The 21,412-nt window shown below is 43.5% G+C and overlaps 2 protein-coding genes across 4 annotated transcripts in view; both read left to right on the top strand.

Annotated features, from left to right (window-relative positions):
- Positions 1–9,177, top strand: part of emilin1b (elastin microfibril interfacer 1b) — a 29,143-nt gene extending 19,966 nt beyond the window's left edge. The window contains exons 7-14 of the mRNA XM_030726108.1: positions 75–408; positions 2,020–2,235; positions 2,327–2,572; positions 3,208–3,399; positions 4,469–4,585; positions 4,883–4,900; positions 5,014–5,148; positions 6,864–9,177. Coding sequence (XP_030581968.1) covers positions 75–408; positions 2,020–2,235; positions 2,327–2,572; positions 3,208–3,399; positions 4,469–4,585; positions 4,883–4,900; positions 5,014–5,148; positions 6,864–7,186 — 1,581 coding nt within the window. The 3' untranslated portion in view covers positions 7,187–9,177. The remainder of the gene's footprint in view (positions 1–74; positions 409–2,019; positions 2,236–2,326; positions 2,573–3,207; positions 3,400–4,468; positions 4,586–4,882; positions 4,901–5,013; positions 5,149–6,863) is intronic.
- Positions 9,178–17,993: 8,816 nt separating this feature from the next.
- znf507 (zinc finger protein 507) overlaps positions 17,994–21,412 on the top strand; it is a 31,577-nt gene continuing 28,158 nt past the window's right edge. The window contains exon 1 of one of the 3 annotated variants that reach the window (XM_030726384.1): positions 17,994–18,030. The gene's annotated coding sequence lies outside the window, so the exon portion shown is untranslated. Of the gene's footprint in view, positions 18,031–18,493; positions 18,627–21,412 lie in introns of those variants that run through there. The other 2 variants (XM_030726382.1, XM_030726383.1) reach the window with 2 other exon arrangements.

Genomic DNA, 21,412 nt, shown 5'->3' with positions numbered 1-21,412 from the left:
GATTTCTGTCAAAGAAGCTCAGATTACGTGAACATACAGTCTTCTTATTTATTAACGTTTAAATGAATATGCAGGTTGTGGACCTGACCCACGACGTCGGTAAGATCAAGGCCCTGACCGGTGATCACGGAGAACACTTCAACCGAATCGTGACAGAGGTGGAGATGCTGGGTCAGGACTGCGAGCTGTGCGGGAAGTTGGAGGAGGAGCTGCAGAAGATGAAGAATCAATCCCAGCATGCACTATCAAACATCCACAACCACATCACCAGAATCCAGAACAGACTGGACTCGGAGGGAGACAGCTGCTTCCAGATGTGCTCCGACCTGCAGAGGGAAGTCGGCCTTCTGAGAGACGATGTCAGGAGGTGCACCAGCCAATGTAAGAGCAGCCCGGACAATCCCACAGGTCAGCTGTGTCAATCAAGCGAAGCTTCACTTAACCTCAGTTCCTTCAGTCTTTGAAGGGGTGAGGCAGAGGGAGCATCCTTGGTCTCTTACGTCTGCTCAGAGCTGGGTGGAGAGATGTTGGGTGGAGAGATGTTGGAATGGGACGGGATTTCCCTCCGTCTGGTAAACACATCTGTCTGCCCTAATTTATTTTTATCCCTGGCAGGGATATAAAAATATAAATATTTATCCTCCACTCTGATTTTTAGCGCTGCATCTTGAAACAGTGCACAGCGCAAGTCCAAATTGATTCCTACTTCCAATCCTTTGACAGCAGAGATGAGAGTGCCGAGATGAGAGGGAATAATCTGGGTCCCGTTCCTTCAGCTTTTTCGTGATGCTGCCAAGCACCACTGTTTCAGTGTGAAAACGCCTGCTAACTAATAAAAGAGGATTAAGAGGATTCAGATTTTACAGCAGGAGATGATCCGACATGTGTTTGACACATGCCAGATCATCTGCATCAGAATTCCCTACAAAGGTGAGATGCAGCTTCTTATTCCAACTTGTTGAACTGCAGTTCTGCAGCAGGATCGCTCTCCGTGACGTCCTGCAGGTACGAAGGGGGGCCTCTGAAGAAATATCTGTGCATGGTTTGTTGGCTTTGCAGCTAACGGTGCAGCTGCTGTGATGGGGTGATTAATTACCGAGGTTGTAAATTACACAGGCGAGTCATTTTCACATATTTATTGGATCTCAATCTCCAATAAAAATCTGCTGTTGTCATGAGACGGTAGTGAGGCAGACAGGATGTTGATCCAAAACACAGGACTGAGACTCAGCAGGGAGTAAACAGAACATAAAGAACACGGATCCTCGGAAAACCTGGAAACAGAGCAGGGAAACTCACTTCAATGAGGCACAACACGACAATGACCTGAGGAAAATTGAGGGCTTAAATACACACAGGGGAGAAGAGGTGACCTGACTAAACTAACGAGACAGCGGAAGCAAAACTGAACACGAACCAGACTGACAAAACAAAACAGGAAGTGACTCAACGTGACACAAACGCAGACTTGACAACAAGACTCTGGGAAAGTAATTAACTGTAACCAAGAACATAACTCAATATTGCAAAACCTACCAACTAAGAATCTAAACCAGAAGCAGACACAACAAAAGGATTAACAATATCAGCACAACAACAAAACCACAAAACACAAAACACCAAACACCAAACACAAAACACTGGGCTAGAGGCACCGGACCGTGACAGCTGTTGCTCTGAGTACACTGAGCAGGGTGCCCCCTTCCCTGATGTTCAGATGTGGATAACAGCGGGCTAACACGCTACAGATGAGCATTTATTTATTCTTATTTACATCTACAGAATTTTGTGCTGTTATTAAAGGTGTCAATGATGGCAAATCCTAATTTGAACCTTTTCCAGGTGCAGTTTAAAAATTGGTTCAACTGAAGGTGTTGAGGGTTGAAAGGGTTCTGAGTCTGACTCATAATGATGATGATGATAATCAACTTCAGCTCTATGAAGAAAAGTTCAGGTGAATATTTTTGCCTCTTTTTGCCATTGAACTCTTATTTTGCATGCAAACTAAATCTCCAACAGGTGGAGAGTCTGGCAGAGGTGGTGGCACGGATGGCAGCAGTGGACAGCTGGCTCCTGTAGACGGCCACAGCGTGATTGAAGGCATCAACAACAACCACCTGAAAACGCTGCAGGGCGAACTGTCCAGTGTCATCCTCACCTTCAGCTCCATCAACGACACCCTGAAAGGCGTGGAACACACGATGCAGAAACATGGCAGCGTCATCACAGACCTCGGTGAGCCGAGCTCAGTAACGACGTCGCTCCGCCTTAATTGCCACACCTTCACCGGCTCACGTTCACCCTTTCTCCCTCTAAATCCTGACAGGAAATACGAAGGATAAGATCATCTCTGAGCTCGACAAAATCCAGCAGGAGGTGACAGAGCACATCGAAGACAACCGGGACCGTCTGGATAAGATGGACAGGGACATTCGGCGATTTGAGAGTACGCTGCTTGAGGTGGGCGACTGTAAGCGGTCTGGAGATGGGCTTGAGAAGAGGCTGTCGAAGCTGGAGGGAATCTGTGGGCGGCTGGACGGTGTCTCTGACTCCATCCTCAAAATCAAGGACGGTACGGATCATGTTTGCTCTTCCTTTAAAACGCCTCAGCGAAACCTTTTGAAAAGCCTGTGATGTGCATTCATCACGGAGACTCCATCTGGTGGTGCATGCATGTTAGTGTCCGGGCACAGCAGCCGATCAGACTGCACTCATGCCTCACTGAGAACAAAGCTAATGAACCTGCAGTGTGGATAATCAGGATTTTTATTCCCTATTTCCTGGTATATAAACTACTTTTTAAAAACATGATTGATATGCATGTATTTACATGTTGGAGGGCAGAATTACAGCACTGTGCTGGCACCGTGTTCTTACTGGGACACTACATCATCTAATACGTGCAAATAAAAAACTCCAAACAGGCTGCAGACTGACAGCCGATCCAGCCGTGTTCCAGCTGTGCTGCCTCGGTCAGAAAGTGAGCTCTTCAGAAAGCAAAGTTCTCGTTTCTCTGCAGACATATTTCACTGGTTTTCTGTCTCCTCACGTCTTCAGTGGGATGACGGAGGCACAAGTGAGGAAATAGTTGAGGGTACTGGCGCGTTCCCAGTGTGTGCGATCATGTTACATGAGTGAGGAGAACATATGTGCCACATGTGCTGATTTTGGGGTTCTGATGTTTTTTCTGATGTTTTCCGTGTTCAGGACTGAACCAGCATGTTTCCAGTTTGTGGACGTGCGTTTCTGGCCTGAATGAGACGATCATCCGTCACGGAGGACTCCTGGACTTCATCCAGAACGGCCAGGACGACATCCACCGCAGAGTGAAGAACCTGAACTCGAGCTTAAACCAGGTCTCCAGAGACCTGCAGAGTTTGTCGGAGCATGAACTGACTGGTGAGCTGCTCCTTCCTCTGTCTGATGCTGTACTGATGCTCCCTGCAGCTCCACTCTGATGTAAATAACATGACGAGAGCGCTGCAGGGTTTTAATGGCTCGTCATCTACCTGGGTGGCAGCCAGTGCTCTAAGACTGCTTTGTTAACACACTGTTGTTTAAATTGGAGGTGCTGATATCGATGGACACGTAAAGGTGAAGCTTCTGTGTTCAGTGCATTTCACCACATGTCACAGTACCTGAGCAGGTCGAGCCCCTCAGTTATTGTGTTAGGTTTAACATGAAGCACAAAGATATGAATTTACTGAAGGAGGGTAAATGCTTTCAGTCACTGTCTGCCCTCTGCAGGACGAATCGAGTGATGCTCGGTGTGTTCATGCTGCATTATTCTGTTTTCTAGGTCCTGCACTGCTCAGCAGAGGTTTGAATTTATGCCTCTTTTAATTAACTCACTAACGGCAAAGCCAGCGGGCTTTTCATTATTTATTCAAAACTGAATTTGTTCTCAGTTTGTCTCTCTGTTTCCACCTGTGATGTGTGTCTCAATTGTGAATAATAATAACAACCATAATGTAATAGGTCAGCCAGCATTCTCAGGTGTGATCATAAAGTTCTGCAGCTCCACATGAAAAATCAAAAAACAAGTTAAATTTGGCTGAATTCCCTTCAGGGTCATCTCCTGGTGCACCTCTGGACCGCTTCCTGCTCTGCTGCTATTTTTATGTCTTTCCCTTAAAGTGTAGCAGCAGCCCACACACAGAGCTTGAACTAAACTTGTGTCTTTAGTGTGTCGTCTGTTGTTCTGTGTGTTGTTATGAAACTAAAAGATCCAGGTGAGCTGTAAAAATGGTGCATTTGTGCTGCTAACGTGCTAACACAGATCCGGTCCCTGATGAACTGAACATCAACAGTGACTGAATTGGAATTACTGCGTGAATATTAACAAGTTTTACAACCTTTCCAAGTCTGCCAGCTTCATATGCAGTCGAGTCCAATAGAAACCCAAAATTTAGAAAGACAGTGCGTCAGGATGACTAAAACAAAGCTGAGCATTTGTGTTGTTTCACAGGCCCACCAGGACCTCAAGGACCCCCAGGAGAGAGAGGCTTCAAAGGGCTTCCTGGTCTCCCAGGGTCCCCTGGACTTCCAGGACGACAAGGAGAAATTGGTCCCCGCGGTCCGCCCGGTAGGACGGATATTTGACATTTAAACATTGTGTGATGTAGAGGAGGAGTGAAAGCTGTGAGTAAGAAAACTGACATACTAAATTCAGAATTTTTCACTATTTCCTGTTTTTTAAAATTTCATATTAAAAGTAAAAGCCAAAAGACCTGTAATGTGAAAATTCTGGAGATAGTCGAGCATCATTTGAGATTGATTGAGCTGGCATGGTTCTGATTATAAGATAAACACACTGTGGGCTGCTCGCTGTGGTTTTTTTTATTGTTCCACCTTTTCTGACACCTCCTCTGGTCTCTTGCAGGTCCCAAAGGGGAGACAGGTAAGACTTTGATTAAGAAAAGGACACACGAAGGGAAACAGGCTGAAACATCAGTTGTGTGCGTTCACTGTGATCTGGCTTCAGTTTGCTTGTGTGTCTTTGTGTATTCTCAGGTTTTCCTGGTGCTGATGCTCACATCCCCAGACTGTCGTTCTCAGCTGCTTTAACTGTCCCCATGGACAGAGCGGGAACCATCGTCTTTGACAAGGTCTTTGACAATGTAGGAGATTTCTACAACCACAGAACAGGTGAGCCTGAATGGAGGCTTTTCTGATCATCACCGAGTTAAGAGTTTGGTCTCTAATCTTCTCCTGGCCACATGCTGATGTTCATAACTAACCTTTAAATTATTGTGATGGTATTTTAAGTCTATGTTTGCTTCCTGTTTGCCATGACTGAGCTAAAGTGACATAGTTAAAGGTCACAAATTAGGCTGCTCTGTGGTGATCTCTGAACTCTAGTTTGGAGAAGGTTCATCCTCTGTTGTCCTAAACAGAACTGAAGTCATCTGCAGCTTAATGAATGTACACAGTTCAAAAAGGGTCAGGAATGGAAGGATTCAAAGACATCCCAAAAATCACAGTGAAAAATGATGCAGCAGCTGGAACATTTAGCTGAAATTTCATTGCAGCAACTCAGAATGGTCCTCAGTAGTTTGTGACCTGCTTGTATGGAGCCTGGCAGCATCGGGGCTGCTAATGAGATGATGGATGGTGTCCTGGAGGATGTCCTCCCAGATCTGGACCAGGGCATCACTGAGCTCCTGGACAGTCTGAGGTGCAACCTGGCAGCTTCAGATGGACTGAAACATGATGTCCCAGAGGTGTTCTGTTGGATTTAGGTCAGGCGAGCGTTGGGGTCAGTCAATGCTATCAACTCCTTCATCTTCCAGGACCTGCCTGCATACTCTCACCACATGAGGCACCAGGAGGATCCAGGACCCACTGTCCCAGCGTAGGGTCTGACAAGTCCAAGGATTTCATCCTGATACCTGCTGGCAGTCAGGGTGCTGTAGCCTAGCCTGTAGAGGTCTGTGTGTCCCTCCGTGGATCTGCCTCCTCAGACCATCAGTGACCCACCACCAAACTGGTCATGCTGAACGATGTTACGGGCAGCATAACGTTCTCCACGGCTTCTCCAGACCCTTTCATGTCTGTCATATTATCAGGGTGAACCTGCTCTCATCTGTGAAAAGCACAGTGCCCACTTGAGGTCGTTAGGCCCTCAGGCCACCCTCATGAAGTCTGTTTCTGAGTGTTTGCTCAGAGACATTCACACCAGCGGCTGCTGGAGGTCACTCTGTAGCTCTGCAGGGCTCATCCTGTTCCTCCTGCACTAAGGAGCAGATCCTGGTCCTGCTGATGGGTTGAGGACCTTCTCCTGTCCAGCTCTCCTAGAGTTCCTGCCTGTCTCCTGGAGTCTCCTCCATGCTCTGAGACTGTGCTGGGAGACACAGCAAACCTTCTGCCAGTGGCACGTATTGATGTGCCATCCTGGAGGAGTTGGACTACCTGTGCAGCCTCTGTAGGGTCCAGGTATGACCTCATGCTGCCAGCAGTGACTCTGACCCTAGCCAAATGCAGAACTAGTGAAAACCAGTCAGAAAAGATGAGGAGGGGAAAATGTGAGTGTCCTCCACCTCTGAAACCAATCCTGTTTGGGGGGATGGGGGTCTCATTGTTGCCCCTCTAGTGCACCTGTTGGTAATTTGATGAACACCAAAGCAGCTGAAACTGATGAACACCCCCCCCCCCCCCCCCCCCCCGATACTCACTGACCACATCAATATCACAGAGGTTTACTGACTGATGCTGAACTCTGATTAAAAAAGGTTCCTTTAAGTTTTTTTGAGCAGTATAAATTAAATGTTACTGACCTCTGTTCTTTTGTTTACATATTAAATAAATATAGATATTTCCTGAATGATCTTTGTTTTAATATACTGTGAACTGGTCCCCTTCAGGTATCTTCACCGCCCCTGTAGATGGACATTACTACTTCAGCGCCGTCCTGACAGGTCATAGGAATGAAAAGATCGAGGCAGTCCTGTCGAAGTCTAACTACGGCATGGCCCGCGTGGACTCTGGAGGCTATCAGCCCGAAGGCTTGGAGAACAACCCCGTGGCCGAAGCTAAAGTCAGCCCGGGCTCTCTGGCAGTCTTCAGCATCATCCTGCCTCTGCAGACTCGGGACACGGTGTGCATCGACCTGGTGATGGGCAAACTGGCTCACTCCGTGGAGCCCCTCACCATCTTCAACGGCATGCTGCTGTATGAAGATATGTGAGCATTTACCGGGATGCATGGTGAACAGAAAGGCCCGAGGACCTGAACAGCGCTGTTTAAGATTCATGACAAACCCACAGGAGGCGGGTCCATAAAGTATGATGTCACTTCCTAATTTGGGAGTGATCAAGAACTGATGACAGAGTGTTTTCGATGAAGCTTCTTGGTTGATTTCAGCATCAGTATAACGTCTTCAATAGATCGTACAGACTGTTTAACTTCTTCTTCAGCGGAGGCTTCATGTCTCCTCTTATGTGGATGCCAGAGTGGATTTACTATAAACCCAGTCAGCTGATCTGATGTGGTCACACGGTGTGACCTCAGAGTGGCACTGTGAGAACCGACGTCCCTGTAAACCAGGATAAGCCGATGCCTGCCAGACCTGCTTCCTCCTGCTAGAAAGCCTTTGGAAACACACCCGTGCATGTGGTGAACAATTCCAGTTTTAACCGTGTAACGTGCTGTTAGTGTCCTCTACAGGCCGCAAAGCTCATGACAGCAATAATGTGAACCAACATCCTGATGCTTTATAGATTTTTGAATAGTGGAGCCGAAAGTATGACGTTTGTCCTGAAGGTGGCGCTACAGAAAGGATTCATTCCCAAAAATGCTATTAAATATATCTATTCCTGATCAATAGTGGTAAATGTGGAGATGCAGTTGTTGTGTATCAAATTTGGGCCTCTCTCTGGGCAAATGAGCATGACTTTAAATGTTAATGCACCCTCACCCAGCAGTCAGCCCCTCCACCTGTGAAGCACTTCCTGCTGCTGGCTGCCCTGTAAGCCCACAGAGCTCAGTCTGACCTTCATGTGTCCAGAACCACTCCGTCTTATCCAGATGTTGCTCTGCAGGCATTAGATGCTGACAGATGTAATCAGGTGTGGGGAGGGGTCAGGTTTTCTGTGCTGAACAGGGATTTATGAACCTCCATTCCTGCCAGCTGATGTGGGTTTGTGTCATCCTCCTGTTGAGCAGATCTCGATTCTTTTTCTCGTTCTTGACTGCCCCCCCCCCGAGAATGACTGGATACGTGCTGTCACCTTAAGATGGGACAAACCTAATTTGAAGTAGAAAATGGAGATATATATTTACATGTTTTTGACATTGGTTCTATTTTAACTACATTTTTCTGTAACTGTAACCAGGTAGTTTTTGAGTAGATTGAAAACAAAACTTAACCTCTGAACATCCACCAGGTGACTGGGGAACCCACCTAGGGTTAGGGTCAGGGGTTGGTTAATGTCCACCCCTTATATCGAACTCTTGCCTGTTTGAAACACCCAAACATCGATCAGCACACAGAAACACTTGTCAGTCAGCTGGTGGATGCAAAGACGTTCCAAGTTTTCCCAGAACAGACCACTTCCAGCCCACCCGCCTCCTGTTAGGTGTCATTTCAGGACAGCTCACGTGGATCATTTCAAATAATCTGATTATGTTGAAACTGAAGCTGGAAGATCTTTGAGGTGTTTTTGCAGCTTCCTTGTTTGGTGGCTCCTGAGAAACAAACTGCTCAGACTCCTCTCACAGCTGCGCCTGTTGTCGATCATGTGACTGGTGGATGTTTGGATACCTGCCATCAGTGATGCTGGGATATCTCCCATCGCGGCCCTAAGCCCTGCCCTCACAGGTCAGATGTTGCTTTGGCAACACGAGACGATGTGACTTCAAATGCGATGAAAAACAAAGAAAGCTTTTTGCTCCGCAGCAGGACGTCTCTCTGTGTTTTCAATCTGTGTGGATTTTTTTTAAGTGAGATGAGTTCACATTGTGAATGTTTTTATATTAAACAGCACTTTTTCTTGTTTTATTGTATTTTTCAATGTTCTAACAAATATTTATCACAGAATTTTACATTTATGGACAAATGTTAAAGGATGGAAATGCTCCCATTTAAGCGCAATGGTGGAAGAAATATTTGGATCCTTTACTGAGTAATAATAATACCACATTGTACTGTACTGAAGTAAAGAGAGTAACACCACTTGTGAGAATAAAGAAATTACTATTAATGAGTCCTGCAGTCTAACTATTATTTTAGTAAATAGAGTTTACCATCAGCAAACAATAGACATTATTCTATTTATAAAGCAGAAACTTTGCAGACTTTATTTTTTTCTCTAACACAGGAGGAAATAAGTTTACTGGAGAGAGTATCAGAATAACCTCTGCTTACTGTTTTTACAGGGCGATCGTGCTCACATCATTTATATTAGGCTTACACATTTTCCAATCACTGCAGGCCTGTGACTCTTATCGTTTGCTTATGCAGACGTGTCCGATCTACAGAAGAATGCTGTGAGGGCTCGTATATAATAAGCTTGTTTATGTTACTCTCAGTTGATTTAAAAATATCTGGAACAGTTACAAAGTTTGAGACATTTTTATCACTGATGACTCAAACATGGATGAGTGGTTGCGCTGTTAAAATATGCCCCTGCAGGAAGAATGGCTGCAGAGTTACTGCACGTAACTCCAGTTCTGTGAGTATGTGCGTGGCCCCTGAACGGGTTCACCACTGGCTGTGTGACATACGTCTCCTAGGGTCTGTCCCTGAAAAGGACATCTATGTGTGGCGTCTGGTGACGAAGGAACGTGCCTGCCGTGGTTTGTAATCATAGGCACCATAAAGCATGGTTGTAGGTTCCAGCACAGCCGGTGTGGAAGTGCATGTTATTTTTAAAGGCCATCAGAGGGTGATACCTGGATTAGAGTTAGGTTATGATTTTATGGTTTCAGGTCATACTGAAGAAAACATAAAGATCATTTTATAAATTATGGCCATTCTAAGAGTTATAAAGGAAGATTATACAGCTGTGAACTTTGCCCGTCCTTAGCCAATGAGAGTTAGATCCACACCGCACTCGTCACATCCGGCCTCAGAACATCAAGGTGCCGTTTACACGAGACCGTTTTCATTTTGAAACGGTGTCGTTTTGATGCGTTTCGGCCTTGCGTTTACACGACAACGGTGTCGTTTTGATGCGTTTCGCCCTTCTGTTTACACGACAACAGAGTGAAAACGATGTGTTTCAGAAACGGGGTCCAGAGTGGAGCGTTTCAGAAACGCACCGGCTTGCGTTTTCGTGTAAACACTTGAAACCGGGGTGATTTGAAAACGCTCGACTCGCACATGCGCACTATGGTTGCGACGGCCAGTTTTTCGCGCACGCGCAAACTGATAAACAGTACTCGCGGATTCACGAGTGCTTCTTATGCTTTTCCTGTGTTTTTACCGTTTTGTAATTCAGCGTTGTGTGCAGCAGCGATCCAACCTCATCATCGGTCCACACAAAACCTCTCACATTGGCCGTTTTGTAAGTAATGAACAATTTGCCGCACTACCTACTGTGTCACTCCACGCATGCGCGTCTTGCGTAAACAAACTGCAAAGAGAAAACCAACGGCAACTTGTGGCCTGGCATGGGAACTACATCGTTTTCATCGTTTCACATGTCCTCGTGTAAACGCGGATCGTTTCTGAAACGCCATCGTGTAAACGAAAGGCTGAAACGCATCAAAACGACACCGTTTCCAGTGAAAACGGCTTCGTGTAAACGGCACCCAAGATGGCAACAGCAAAAGCTCTCAGGTCGAAGCTTCACAACAGGACTTCACTACCCAACATGTACATGATGTCTTTTACAGCCACCTTCTTCCACTGCTCCGTAGTCCAGCTCAGATGCCCATTGTTGGCGCGTTTGCTGGGTGACAGGGGTCAGCTTGGGCACCCTGACTGGTCTGTGGCTGTGCAGCCTCATACACAACAAACTGAGATGCACTGACACCTTTTTATCGGGACCAGAATGAACTTTTTCAGCAGTTTGTGCTACAGCAGCTCATCAGTTGGATCAGACCACTTCGCTCCCCATGTTCATCAGTGAGCCTTGGCCAGCCATGACCCTGTCACTGGTTCATCACCGTTCCATCCTTGGACCGCTTTGATAGATACTGCCCCCTGCAGCCCACAAGAGCTGCAGTTTTGGAGCTGCTCTGACCCAGTCGTCCTCACAGTTTGGTCCTTGTCAAACTCGCTCAAATCCAATTTTCCTGCTACTAACATCAGCTTTGAGGACTTGCTCCCTGATATATTCCACCTACCAAGAGGCGCCGTGATGAAGAGATAATCAGTGTTATCCACTTCACCTGTCATAATGTTATGCCTGATCGGTGTATCTCCATACGCTGGTTTCCATCTTTTTCACTCAGTGGATTTAGAAACTTCCTTCTTTGGCATTTCTTGCACTCTTGTATTAATGAATAATTTCTGCTGTCATTAAACAAACTATTGAATCTGTGTATTTAAAAGCTCAGGTTTAGTTTCTGTCATTAGAAGAAATGCAGCATTTACTCCAAATCTGAAACAGGAGCACCAAAAAAAACGAGCTGAGCGACTCTGTTTTTGATTCACTGACATGCTGCTCGAAACTCAGTGACGTGAAGATTTATACAAGCTGAAGTGATTTCATGGACCAGTGAATTCTGGATTCTTCTTTCCAAAGTCTCACTTTGTAGTGGGAGTAACCAGAAAAAGATGTGTCCATCTGTAAAAGCTAAATCAAGTCCTCCAATAATGGAGGGAAACACGATGAAGTCACCAGTGTGGTAAGATATTAAAAACAGCAGTGATACATATTTTATAAAAACACCCAAATTAAATTCATCCTGTGTTTCAAAATAATGTGAAACCTTCCAAAAATAAACTAAACCTATGAAAAGAATAGAAAGAACATGTCCAAAATATTTGAAAGTTTGTTTCTGCCACTAAAAAAAATTTTAAAAATCACATCTGAAACTTGAAATTTTGAGTTAATAAGAAACTTTAAGAAAAACACTCAAAATTTTGAGTTTTGTATCTCAAAATTAAAAAAAAAAAACACTCTGCCAGTCAAGAAGCTCCGTGATGGTACGTCATTTCCTCAACACAACCTTTAAGGCAAGTTATTAAAATCACATTCTTATTTACAGTCTGGCAAAAGGCAAGACTTCCTGAGGAAATATGGGTAGGGCTAAAATTTATTTTTAGCTAAAATAGGGCTCAAAATGATCAAAACATTGGAAAACATTTCCACACTGGTAAAATGTGGCCACTGGGTAGTGAATGTTTTACTTAAAAGATGTAGGTATGTATGTAGGTATGTAGGTGGGTTTATAGGCAGGCAGGTATGTAGGTACAGAAATGTGCAATAAATAAAAATCAAGATAAGAAAACAAAATAAATCGGGGTAAAACCGTAAAAAGAGACTAAGTTGAATCAGAGAAGCAACAGTGCAGGGAGTAATGTGCAGATGTGCAACAATAAAAAGACTAATGTAGTCTGATATGAATAATTAAATTACTGTTTACATTCCCTGGAAGAGAGACGTGTACAAAGTACGCAGAGTCGGTTTGTTAGAGTGAGCTGTGATAAAACCTGATTCAGGGATGACTTTCTGCAGCTGTCCTTGGAGCAGCAGAGCTGTCTAAGATGGCATTTACAGAAACAGCTGTAGTCATAGCAATGTGAAGAAGGACCACTGTAAACTGTTTGTTGTCCAAAGTGCTTTCAGTGATACTTCAGTACAGGTTTGTTCCCAGCACAGGTACAAAACTCACTGAGTCTCACAGGTAGACCTTTACTGCAAACAGGTGTTTCCAGATGTGCTGTCAGAGTTACAACTAAGGCGGACACTCAAAAATGCAGCAGTGGAAAGTGACCACAGCAGACAACGTCACACTGACCTCCAGCCCACAATTATCAGCTAGAAATGTCTGAGAGCAGTGAGCAGAGTCTGTGCAGCCAAAGCAAAGAGGCTCACATTTGAACCAAAGAATCCGAAGTTTCCACTCTCAGAAAACTGTCATCCACGAGTAATCAGGAAGACATCTGACCATCCTGAATTTGTTCCACAGCAGAACATGAGGCCTGCAGCAGAAAGAGTCATTAAAACCATCTTCAATCAGTTATTGGGAGTAATGAGAATGGAAATGTCCTCTGGAAACTGTAAGTAAGCAGAACATGGAAGGAGATAAAATGTAAAATATAATTGGCTCACTGCACTTAAAAAAACTGGCCGTCGCGAAAAACTGGCCGTCGCAACCATAGTGCGCATGTGCGAGTCGAGCGTTTTCAAATCACCCCGGTTTCAAGTGTTTACACGAAAACGCAAGCCGGTGCGTTTCTGAAACGCTCCACTCTGGACCCCGTTTCTGAAACACATCGTTTTCACTCTGTTGTCGTGTAAACAGAAGGCCGAAACGCATCAAAACGACACCGTTTCAAAATGAAAACGGTCTCGTGTAAACGGCACCTTAATTTAGCTAAATACAGTGTAAAATATCAGCCTCATAAATGTCCAGGTAACTTGAAGGCCCAGTGGGACCACTTCAACAAGAACTGTTCCAGCATTAAGTGGGAGTGTGGTACAAAGCCATGCAACACAGTCTGCATCCGTGCAGGCTCACCAACCTCCTCCTCAAAGTGCAGCACCCGTTTTATGTTCAGGAAGGAAGGAAACTGCAGATCTGCAAACATAAATGTAGCTACAAGTCAACGTTTTTAGGCTGAAAAAATAAACATAAATAAGATATCAACAGTGGTTTGTATTTAAATGCATAATATATGGAGTAATATTTTGCTGACATTAATGTAAGTAACTGTAAATAGAGTTTTACCAGAGGCAGGAAACAAAGTACCTCCTTTGCTGTGCAGAAATGATCGCCCACGGGTGTTTTCACGCGTCCACCACAGTAAACACGGAGAGAAAAATATGTTCAGCAAATAAAAACACGTTTCTCAAAACAAAATCAAGAACGTAAACACACATTACAAATCTGGCTCTAGTAAAATAATGCTGCGGTCTGCAGTTAATTTTACTGTGCTGAATTCTTTTATCGGGATTTTCCTGTAAGGCGCAGTCTGCAGTCATATTTGAAAAACAATGTACAAATAAACTGCACTATCATTTTGCAATTGTTGTTCTAAAAGTAATGAACAGAAAAAGAAAGTGGAAAAGAAGTCTGAGCTGGACCTGAATGCAGCTGAAACCACGAAGCTGAAGTTGGTTTCCGATGGCTAAAGGGCCATTCCACTTAATTTTTCGCTACCTTCAGCATCTTTAATCTGCTCTAGTTACAAATCTACAACACCTACACACTTCAAACCTGGACTAGATTATTCTGCACTAATAGCAGAATACTTTAAACACAATTTGTGATTTGTGAAACTTCAAAAACGGGCGATTTCAGCACTTTTTTTGCATCTGGATCACACTAGAACTGCTCCAGCTCCAAAACTACAACACCTACACACTTCAAACTTGGACTAAATTATTCTGCACTAATAGCAGAGTATTTAAAACCAAGTTTGTGATTTGTGAAACCTTGATCTGATTTGTGAAACTTCGATAAAGGCACATTTCAGCACTTTTTTTTGCGTCTGGATCACACGACAACTGAACTCTTCTTTCTCTGAAATTTGAATTTTTTTCTGTTATTTCTACTTTTAATTTTTTGTTCTCTCTAATGTTTTTCATCTTCAGTGTAACAAGATTTGGTCTTGTGTTCTTTTCATCTCTGATACCTTTCTGAATGGGGGCATCAGCTGTGATAATGCTTCCAACATCTCCATGAGCTCTTCTGGTATTAACTTTTTGCTCTTCTTTAACACATAAAGTACTCCTACATAAGTGCTTCTTTTTCAGTGCCGTGTATCTGCTTGAATACCCAGTTGGTCATGATAGATGGCTGTTCACACTGATGATGGGAAGTTTCTTCCAGGTTAAAAGTGTTTGCTCTCCATTGTCACGACATGCTTGCTTGCTATAAGGGTTTGCCTTAAAGTTAAAGACAAATGCAAATGATTTTCTACTGTGGCTGCATGCTGAACAAAGAGTGAATGTTGCACATCCATGACTGGATGCTATCTGCTGGGTTTCCTCAGACATAGAAACTGCTTGGAATGAATATGAATAATAATTTGAAATTTACTGGCTTGTTTGATTACTACTATCAATTGAAATGTATGTATTATTAGGTTTAATTGACCTTTACTTGTAACGTGCCTTGACATGACGTGTTGTAAATTTTCTTTATATAAATAAACAGCAATGAACGGAAAACTGTACTAAGAAGTGTTGGTGTTAATGCAGATGTCCATGACTTACATCTTTATGATGTAATAAAATTATATTAACAAGGTCCTTTTTAGGAACACTTTATAAAGAGTCCATGTAGAAAAACAGTGTAAATGATAAAACATTCATTAACATTTTGCAGATTTAGGTTCCAGAGAAGTGTAAGGTCTTTGTAGTGATTTTTTTCTTTCAAAAGAAAAGAAAAAGACAAACATGGCTTAAAGTCAGACATACAAGTCTAATCAGAATGTCAGTTTACCAGACAGGTTAAATATTCTGCTCCTCCAATCATTTTATTCATACTGTGACCGATCCGAAACTAATTGTAAATACCCTTTTTCAATTGGTTAAGATCTAACACGACATAGCAAGCCATTATTTTTGCAAGTCACTTGTATGTGTGGTGGATGTGCTACCTGTTAAAGTGAGTAGACTTTTGCTTACAGGTATTTGAGTATTAAGGTGTTACAGTAACTTACTACTAATGTTTAATGTACTCACAGCTAATTAAATCTAATTATTTCTCAGTTTATTAAAAATACATCTATTGAAATTTAAATATAACAACATATACATGGAACAAATTGAATCATGTTTAAAATGTTTTTTACCGTTACGTGGTCAAATGGTTTGTGGAAACATGCAACCTGCTACTTATATCAATTAAGCAGATGGTAGCAATTTACACAAAACAATTACCAACGTGGATTAAATACTCTGCAATTAGTGCAGAATAATTTAGTCCAAGTTTGAAGTGTGTAGGTGTTGTAGTTTTGGAGCTGGGGCAGTTCTACTGTGATCCAGACGGAAAAAAGGTGCTGAAATCGCCCGTTTTTGAAGTTTCACAAATCAGATCAAGGTTTCATGAATCACACACATGGTTTTAAATACTCTGCTATTAGTGCAGAATAATCTAGTCTAGGTTTGAAGTGTGTAGGTGTTGTAGTTTTGGAGCTGGGGCAGTTCTAGTGTGAACCAGATGCAAAAAAAAGTGCTGAAATGTGCCTTTATTGAAGTTTCACAAATCAGATAAAGGTTTCACAAATCACAAACTGGTTTTAAATACTCTACTATTAGTGCAGAATAATTTAGTCCAAGTTTGAAGTGTGTAGGTGTTGTAGTTTTGGAGCTGGGGCAGTTCTAGTGTGATCCAGACGGAAAAAAGGTGCTGAAATCGCCCGTTTTTGAAGTTTCACAAATCAGATAAAGGCTTCACAAATCACAAATTGTGTTTAAAGTATTCTGCTATTAGTGCAGAACAATCTAGTCCAGGTTTGAAGTGTGTAGGTGTTGTAGATTTGTAACTAGAGCAGATTAAAGATGCTGAAGGTAGCGAAAAATTAAGTGGAATGGCCCTTTAGCCATTTCCCGAATCGGAAGCTGCAATCGGAAACCAACTTCAGCTTCGTGCTGAAACCAAAGACATTTTGCAGCATGTGATGAACATGAAATAAGGAAAAGCTTAAAGAGGTGCACCTTCAGGAACCACGTTACCTTTACAGTAACGTTTCACATGTGCAGTTTTCCCCTGCAGAACCAAATAGATGAAAATGTCCTTAAAAATGTGGTGGATATAAACCTAAATCTCACTCCAACCAGGTCGACGGAGCCTGTGAGGAGGAAATGCTCAGTTCAGAGTTGTTTGGACTTAGGAGCAGTTTCTGAATGAAGCGGCTCAGACTGGGATCATCTGCTGGGAAGGAAAGAAGGGTTACAGCTGGTGTCCAGGACAACACAGACCCCGTCAATAAAACATTCACAGTGGTTCAGTAATGTATTACAAATTTAGATATTGTTTCACAACTTTATTCTATTTATTGCCCGCAACTCATTTGCTTAGAACATTGTTTACTAAATGGGATAATTCTGAGAAAAATCCATCTGGTATCGGCAGTGGTTGTTGGAGCTTTAGGCAAAAATCTAACCAGCCTTCATCACCATCATGTTATTAACAATCTGACACCAATAAATACAAATGTGTACATCAGTGACGTGCAGTCAGGGGAGGCAGGTGAGGCACGGCCTCACCTGTCATCGTGGAAATATAAAATTAAAAAATAAATTAAATGGTTATATTCATTCAGTGATTTGTATTTTAAAGTTCTTTTCCATTTAACTACACCATTTTTAGATTAGTTTTTTCAAAATCGCTGAATTTTTGCATTTGCCGGTCAAATACTAAGAGACGAACGGTGAGGCACCAGCCCGGCGAGCCGCACCACGGATTGCGCAATCCGTGGTGCGGCTCAGTATAGTCATTGCCAATGACTACTAACTGTGCTGGCATGCTATGCAGTGAGACCGGATTACTTTCCCTTTGCATGTGGCAATTAAAATGTTCTAACACTTTTACTATATGAACTAAATTTCTATATTTTAGCTGGTGTATATAATGCACAGTTTATTTTTTGTTTTTTTCATTAACAACTGTATGTGTGTGTAATGCATTCTTGTGTTGAGCGATCATGAAACTGCTGCGAAGAGACACTAGGTGAGGCACGCAGTTCTCGTGCCTCATGGTAGGGGGCGCTGGTGATCCCAGGGACTCTACGACTCCTCGGCGGCAAGCTACCATAAACAGTTAGCAAGGCCAGTTAGTTTTTCCTGTTGCTTGGCCTTATGTTCAACATGGAAGATTACATAACTCAACTGAAAGAATTTTCTAAACTGGACTTTCAATCGAAGCAGAAGATAATAATTAAAGGAAGACCAACACCGGAGCTAAAAGGTTTGCTTCAGACTATGTTAATGTTAAACAAAACAACTGTTGCCAATCAAATGGTGAATAAGCTATATGTTTGTAAATCTGATGTGATGACGTCAGTGCCTCACCAGTCACGACCCTCACCGCACGTCACTGGTGTACATGACTCTAATGTTAAATATTGAAGCAAGCAAACTAAATAATGTGATGTTAGTGGAACTTATCTCTCCCCGACAGTGAAGCCAAGCAGCATTTATTTATCCACACACCACTTACCAAGCAGCATCTCTGATTATAGCCAGAGTCAACTCACAGTAGCTATAATTATTTTAAATTATTATTGCCTTATTTTATGTAGATTACCATACTGGCTGGTTTGTAAAACCGAATGTAAAAAGATGAAGGAGCTGAGTTTTACGAGCATCACTTGAAGGCAGCAGCCAGACTGCCTGTCAATCATCGGTCACCTGACGCAAACTCCGAGTCACGTGACTGATATTCCATCCTCGCCATTTTGCAATGTGGGAGAGAGAGAGGGGTTACTTTTTATGGCTATCGAATAAAAGAAAGCGGTTTTATGTGCTGAGGACAAAGAGCGCCTGACGTCTCCGCCGCAGTGAGTATGTCTTCATTTCCACGCGGCCGCACGCGCCTCCGTTACGTATTAACCAAAACCAGCAGGAAAACGTCCTTCATGTGTGGCACTGCTAGCTGTGAGAGACTCGTGTGTGTGTGTGTGTGTGTGTGTGTGTGTGTGTGTGTGTGTGTGTGTGTGTGTGTGTGTGTGTGTGAGGCTAACAGTGGCGCTAACAGCGTGTGTCAGGCTCCTTTGACTTTCCTCATGTCATAAAAACCTGAAAGCGGCTTCAGCGTGAACGCAGCTGCGGTTTGGTGGCTCACATCAGCGCGTAAAAGTCTCCTTTTTTTTCCTCCTGAGCTCAGGGGCGGTGTGTGCAACTTCGCCCTGCAGGGGAGGGAAAGTGCGTGAAATATTTTTAGAGCCTGACATAACAGGTGCTCATCTGAGACGGGTTAAAGCACATGATGGAGCCCGGAGAGAGGCCGGCTGATCGCAGCAGGTCCGGGCTGAGGAGTTTTTTTTAACCTCCTCATCACTGAGTTCAGGATGAAGCTGGAGGGATGAGCGCCCTGCAGCTCCTTCTCGTGGTTTTCCTTCCCCAAATGTGTATTCCACGTGTTTTGATGTTTTCACGCAGAAGCAGAAGTAGGAGAAAGAGGAAGCTTGTGGTCAGAAAGTGAGAAAAAGGAAAGCATTATGAGCTTTGGAGATGGCAGGACTTTAACCGCATGAGTCCCATTTCCTCTCAGCTCCCCATGTAAACAGATGCACATGGTGCCGCAGCTCTCTGTGGACAGGACTTATCGTGAGAGTCACACTTATCACGTCTGATTTCCTTTCAGTAACATCCTGATAAACCAGCCAATAAATCAATATTTACTGGCTGGTTTTTAAAAAGAGGTCTAAATAATTTTGCTTTCTGTGGGGCACTGAGGCCCAAACTGTGGGACACGAGTTCACTGTTTTTATTATTACAATATATATTTTCAGCTAGGCATGTATAATTAAAAAAACACAGCATTTAGATGTTTATACAAGTTAATCCTGGAGATAAGGATAATGGGCTGAATCAGTCAGATGTGTAGGATCCAAAACGTGAAAAAGAACTGGGATCAGTAAAATAAATACATATGACAGAACAAAATCTCTCATAAATGTATTAATATTGAGGGTAACCTCTGTGACCTGTATGCCAGAAAGGTTGTAGGGACGATTTCCTGCGTGTCATTCGTCCTCACCTTTACTTCGCTCACTGCTGTCTGTCCTATTCAGGAAAGGCAAAAATGCCCCAAACAGTAATTTGAAAAGTCAAATCTAAATGCAGGTGTTGTGGTATGAGGTGGTGAGACACAGATTTTCTGTCCTCGTGGCAGCGAAGGTGAAACAGATGTTAAAGTGTCCGGTCAGTGGTGCAGAGGGTGGTCGGGTTCATTAATTATCCACAGCCGCAGTCACCAGAACGGCCTCTGTGATAGCTGATAGAGGAATCCAAACAGGAATACCCCTGGCAATGCATTACAGCAGCCAGCAGTTCCATATTCAGGCTACAGAAACACTCCTTCGCAGTGTCCGGGATTACAGCACTTTCACTAACCGGTCTCTCCATGTTCCTTCTCATTGCTCAGATTAGCATCACCGTCCACCTGAAAAGTCCCAAAGTCAGGTACGGCCACACTGCCGTCTGAGTGCACCAGCATCTCACTACAACTCCGAGCTCGTCCATGTTATTGTCCAAACACCTCACCTTCCCCATGATGATCGCTGGAACAGCTCCAGCTGTGTTTCCTCCGTAGTTCCTCCGGGATTATGGGATTCGCTCCGAGCTGTAGAACTGTGAGCGGGATCAGCTGGTGTAATGCAAAGAAAAACTAGACCTATAAAACTCAACTTTACAGGATTCAGAAAACACACAGGAGCCTTTTCACCTTCCTGTAAACCTCAACCTGCTCAGCCTTAACTTATCCACAAGCACTTATTTAAATGATTCATATCTGGTTACAAATGTATTTACAGCTGATACTCGAGAGGGAAAGACATGAGATGGAGAAACTGTAGTTAATCAATGGCAGCAGCAATTTTTTTGGTTTTATTCTGAAATAGTAGAGGGTACTGCTCAGAAAGGAGGTCACATGACCCTAAGCATTGCAGAACATAATGAAGGACAGGGACTAGAAAGAGAGAGCAGATTTCTCCCATATTGGCTTCTCTTCATTGGCTCCCTGTTAAATCTAGAATAGAATTTAAAATTCTTCTGAACCCTCCCTTAGTTATGCTGCTGTAGGCCTAGTCTGCTGGGGGGTTCCCATGATGCACTGAGTGTTTCTTTTCGTTCACTTCTTTTTACTCTGTTTATACCCCACTCTGCATTTAATCATTAGTTATTATTAATCTCTGGCTCTTGGTGTGAGTGAGTGTTTCATCTTCACTCACCTTCTGCTATCCCCACGTTAAGTCACGGTTCAGACCCTCAGTATTTACGTCCTCTAACTTGAGCTACTGCTAATAATTGAGCTTCCACCAGGTCTCCAGAGACCTGCAGAGTTTGTCAGAGCATGAACTGACTGGTGAGCTGCTCCTTCCTCTGTCTGATGCTGTACTGATGCTCCCTGCAGCTCCACTCTGATGTAAATAACATGACGAGAGCGCTGCAGGGTTTTAATGGCTCGTCATCTACCTGGGTGGCAGCCAGTGCTCTCAGACTGCTTTGTTAACACACTATTGTTTAAATTGAGCTTCCACCTTGCTGAGCATGGCACTATTTAATGCCCGATCAATGACTAATAAATCGTCCTTGTTGAACGAATTTATACTCCCCCCAAAAATTTG

Source organism: Archocentrus centrarchus, chromosome 3 (genome assembly GCF_007364275.1).
Source record: "Archocentrus centrarchus isolate MPI-CPG fArcCen1 chromosome 3, fArcCen1, whole genome shotgun sequence".
NCBI classification, from domain to species: Eukaryota; Metazoa; Chordata; class Actinopteri; order Cichliformes; family Cichlidae; genus Archocentrus; species Archocentrus centrarchus.
Note: the sequence above shows the minus strand (reverse complement) of the source record. Positions and strands in the feature narration are given on the sequence as shown.